This window comes from Apium graveolens, chromosome 8, assembly GCF_009905375.1.
Source record: "Apium graveolens cultivar Ventura chromosome 8, ASM990537v1, whole genome shotgun sequence".
Taxonomy (NCBI): domain Eukaryota; kingdom Viridiplantae; phylum Streptophyta; class Magnoliopsida; order Apiales; family Apiaceae; genus Apium; species Apium graveolens.
Genome location: NC_133654.1, coordinates 102,004,969 through 102,008,828, shown reverse-complemented (window position 1 = coordinate 102,008,828; position 3,860 = coordinate 102,004,969). Strand labels below are relative to the sequence as shown.

Below are 3,860 nucleotides of genomic sequence, written 5' to 3'. Positions count from 1 at the left end.
AAATCATGTTTATTATAAATGCATTTAAGTTGTAAAATGTATCTGTTTTTTGTCTTTGCTATTTTTCTAGGTCAAGAATTGCAATTGAAACGCAAGTTTGTGACAATACAAGGGCTTCAACAAGAACATGCTGAGAAAAAGAAATTGGAAAATGATAGCCAACAGTTGGTCGTTGAGAAGTCGGGACCGAGAGAAGAAGTTGCAGTTGTACAAGAAAATGCAGAGAAGAAGAAACCGGCTGAGTGCATGTTGGTTGTTGAAGGTGATGGGCATCACGCAACCAAAAAGGCAACCAAAAAGATAAAACAAAAGAATGCAAAAGGAAATGCTGAAAAAGCAATTCACTCGGAAGTAATTTAGTTTAAAAATAAAATGTTGAATTCTCTGTTTTTTCTATTTTATTTACCATAGTATTTTAGATTATTATCTGTTTGTTAAGGTTTGCTCTGTCATTTTGCTCCTCTATTTTAGATTGATTTAATGGAGGAAAAAAGAAGAAAAAGGGATGCAGAAAATCAGAGGTATTTAGAGGAGACCAGACTAAAAAAATTGGCTGGTAGTTTGATTTTTGAAAAATTGAAAAAAATGATAAAATCACTTGAAGAGTGCTGGGCCGAGTGTGATAGAGAATATACTCCAGGCCATGATAGCTTGGAAAATAGTGAAAATGAAGAAGTTCCCACGGTACATGTATCACTATCAAATGCATGTTTTGTTTTAATTATTTGTTCATATTTTTATGATGATATTTTCTATGGAAATCGATTAATTTAGTCTATGTTTTATGTTTATGCAGAAAATAGAAAAAGTGCAGAAGGTGAAGGCTGTCACCAAGCCATCGACGCGTTTGACGCGTTCACAAACATTGAATAATGTTGCGACTACACATGAGGTATGATAAGTTTACTTTAATTTAATTTTAGCATTTTCTTCTAATAATATGCATCCTAACATTTATAAGAAAATGACCCTCCAATTTATTTGCCTTACTAATTATATAATCCAATGAGTGGTATTTAACTTATTTTAGCTTGTTTTAACATTAATAAGAACATGACCCTCCAATTTATTTGCCTTACTTTTTGCAAGGCCAATGTGGAAGAGATTGTGCAACCAGTACATGGTGATTTGGGACCATTACCACCTCCCCCACCACCACCTACTGAATTGGCACAATTTAAAAACTGAAAAGGGCAATGGATAATGATGGAGTTGGTACGATGAGCGCATATATGGCTTTGAAAAAACTCAGTTGGAACAGGAAGCCACCCATGTCATTGATGCTGAAGAAGAAGATTTGGGGAAGATTGATGACACGGTTGTAATTGTTGGAGGTATAAGTCAACACATATCTAAGAGATTAGATATTTTCTATCAATTTATGGTTATAGTTTTGTTTATCTTCTTTGATAGATACAACTAAACCCAAGAGGCATAGAGGACCTTCAAAAATGAACCATGTCTTCACCAGAAAATTAGAAGACAGACCGGTGATTACCTTGAATAAAAAGCTTCAACCGGTGGCTGAAAGTAGTAAAATTAGAGCCGAGTTGAGTAGCTTTATGGGGACTCTAGCAAGGCAATGTGTGCCACTTGATTATATTAATTGGAGTGTGGTTCCTGAAAGCCATAAAAATAGTTGGTGGGAGTATGTCCAGGTGAACACCATCAAATATATTTTCTTAGTTTCTATTTTACATGTTGAGTTTTGTTATTTTGTGATCATTGTTCCGTTGGATATATTTTGCATATTATGTATAGACAAAGTATATCATTCCCGAGGAAGGTAAAGGCTGGGTACTTAGGACTATGACTGAGTTGTGGAGGATTCACAAGAGTCGTGTCAAGGCGGAATATTATACCAAATACAGTACTGATGTGGAAAGACTGCAGAATAGGCCTGACTCGATTCTATTGGAAAAGTTCAAGGTTTTGCTCGAGTATTGGGGTGATGAAGATGTGCAGACCAAAGCTGTAACAAATGCTGGAAATCGGAAAAAGGTCACTGATGTGCACAATGCTGGTCACACAAGTTTCGCACAGATTGGAAAAAATATGGTATGCCAATATTTGAGAATCTTAAGAATTGTGCTAAATTTAAATCTGCAAATACTAATAAGTCGTATAATTTTTTTTGCTACACCGTATCTTTTATGTTAGAAAAATAAAAAGAAGATTCCCCAGACCCCTAGAAAAAGACATATCTACCCTAAACTCGCAAGAATCCTACTGAGGTACCACATCAGTTTTTTTTGTCACAAATATGCATGAATTATAATTTTTACACACTCATATTTGGATCGTTCGTAGGTTGAAGGTGATGCAGCAGAAACTGGTGGTGACAGTGAAACGGAAGTTCAGCTGGACTTTGATGGTCATGGGCCAAACTAGTTGGTTGACAGGACTGGCATAACAAGGAAAACGAAGAAAGATGTTATGAAAATTGAGAGGACAAATTCAGAAAAACTGGAAAAGCTAAGGGAGGAGTTAGCTTCTGAAATGGAGGAGAAAATGAACAAAAAACTGGAGAAGATATTAGGAAAGTTGGCCGAGGAGAATCCGTCGCTGAACATCAATGTAAAAGAATTGTTGGTCGACGCTTGTGCCGGGGATCGAGATGGGACTGCCACAGGTGGAGAGGAAGAAGCAGATGAAGAGGCAGTTCCACTTGAAGAAGATTGAAAATTTAGTACTACTACATATTTTGTCCTATGTAATTTTAACTTAAGATTGTGATCGTGTGAACTTAACTTTACTATTTTTGCTTGAGACCTTTATATTTTTGTTAGACTTAGTTTCTATGTAGATGTTGGAACACCAGAAGTTGTGAAAACTGCTATTTGTGGATTATTGTTGGATTGTGTTGTGGATATCTAAGGTCATGCCCATTTTTTAAAACAATTGTGTTGTAGTAGAGGGTAAAATAGTTTCCATATACTTCAATTTTGTTAATAAACTATGTTGTAATTAACTCGAAATATGTTGCAATTAACTTGAAGTATGTTGCATAAGCCCATGTATTGCAACAATTATCACAAAAAAAACTTGGAAAACAATGTTGCCATAGGCAGCCTCATGTATTGCAATGATTTTATATTCATTGCTATATATGTAAAAATGTTGCTATAAACCGAATTTGCAACTTCTTTACTCTGTTGCAATATGGTCCCAAATTTGTTACCATAAGCCCTTATGGCAACGAGACCAAACGTTACGCCTATTTTTTCAAAATATATTGCCATAGACCCCATTGCAGTGAATTTGTACCATAAAGCAACACTTTTTTAAGGTTGCTATAGGGAATCTATGGTGTAGTGTTATACTTAAAAATAATGCCCTATCTCTAACATGCAAAGTAGAATATGACTTTACAACTAAAGATCAGTAGCATGCAAAGGTTTTAAAAGAGTTTTATTCATGGAAGCACTTAGTTTATGCACATAAAAAGTATATCTCATAGAGAACTCTTTAAACCACATGAATTAAGAGTTTCTCTTTGGAGATCACATAAAATCAAGACATGCAAGCATTAAAATTCATCTCTTAAGCATGGAAATTCTTGTAAAGTGTATATTATATGAATGGGTAAAGGAATTACACTAGAATGGCAAGGATTTGATGAAGAAAAATTGATGGGAATGGGGGAAGGGGCTTCGGCTGAATGAAGAAAAAGAGAAGGGGAGGAGAGAAAATTTGAGAGTGAAAATGATGAGCTTGAGTGGAGTGTGGTTTTGGGTTAACTCCTCTCTTTATGGTTCATCATGCACTAATTCAATAGTGGAATTTGGAATGTACTAAAGTGCCCTTCTCCAATAACCAAGCAAAAGTGCATGCAAGGGTAGTTTAGTCTTTTGGTGGAT

The 3,860-nt window shown here is 35.3% G+C and overlaps 1 protein-coding gene across 1 annotated transcript; it reads left to right on the top strand.

Moving 5' to 3' along the window:
• The first annotated feature begins 1,221 nt into the window (after positions 1-1,221).
• Positions 1,222-2,879, top strand: LOC141676612 (uncharacterized). Its single transcript, XM_074482298.1, has 5 exons — positions 1,222-1,334; positions 1,414-1,658; positions 1,762-2,058; positions 2,161-2,234; positions 2,311-2,879. The coding sequence occupies exons 2-5, from the start codon at positions 1,452-1,454 to the stop codon at positions 2,411-2,413; spliced, it is 681 nt and encodes a 226-aa protein (XP_074338399.1). The 5' UTR covers positions 1,222-1,334; positions 1,414-1,451; the 3' UTR covers positions 2,414-2,879.
• The last annotated feature ends 981 nt before the right edge of the window (positions 2,880-3,860 follow it).

Coding starts and splice junctions, on each gene's coding strand:
- LOC141676612 (XM_074482298.1), top strand. CDS start 1,452: ATGAACCATGTCTTCACCAGAAAATTAGAAGACAGACCGGTGATTACC. Junction 1,659..1,761: donor GTTGGTGGGAGTATGTCCAG/GTGAACACCATC, acceptor TATTATGTATAG/ACAAAGTATATCATTCCCGA. Junction 2,059..2,160: donor CACAGATTGGAAAAAATATG/GTATGCCAATAT, acceptor CTTTTATGTTAG/AAAAATAAAAAGAAGATTCC.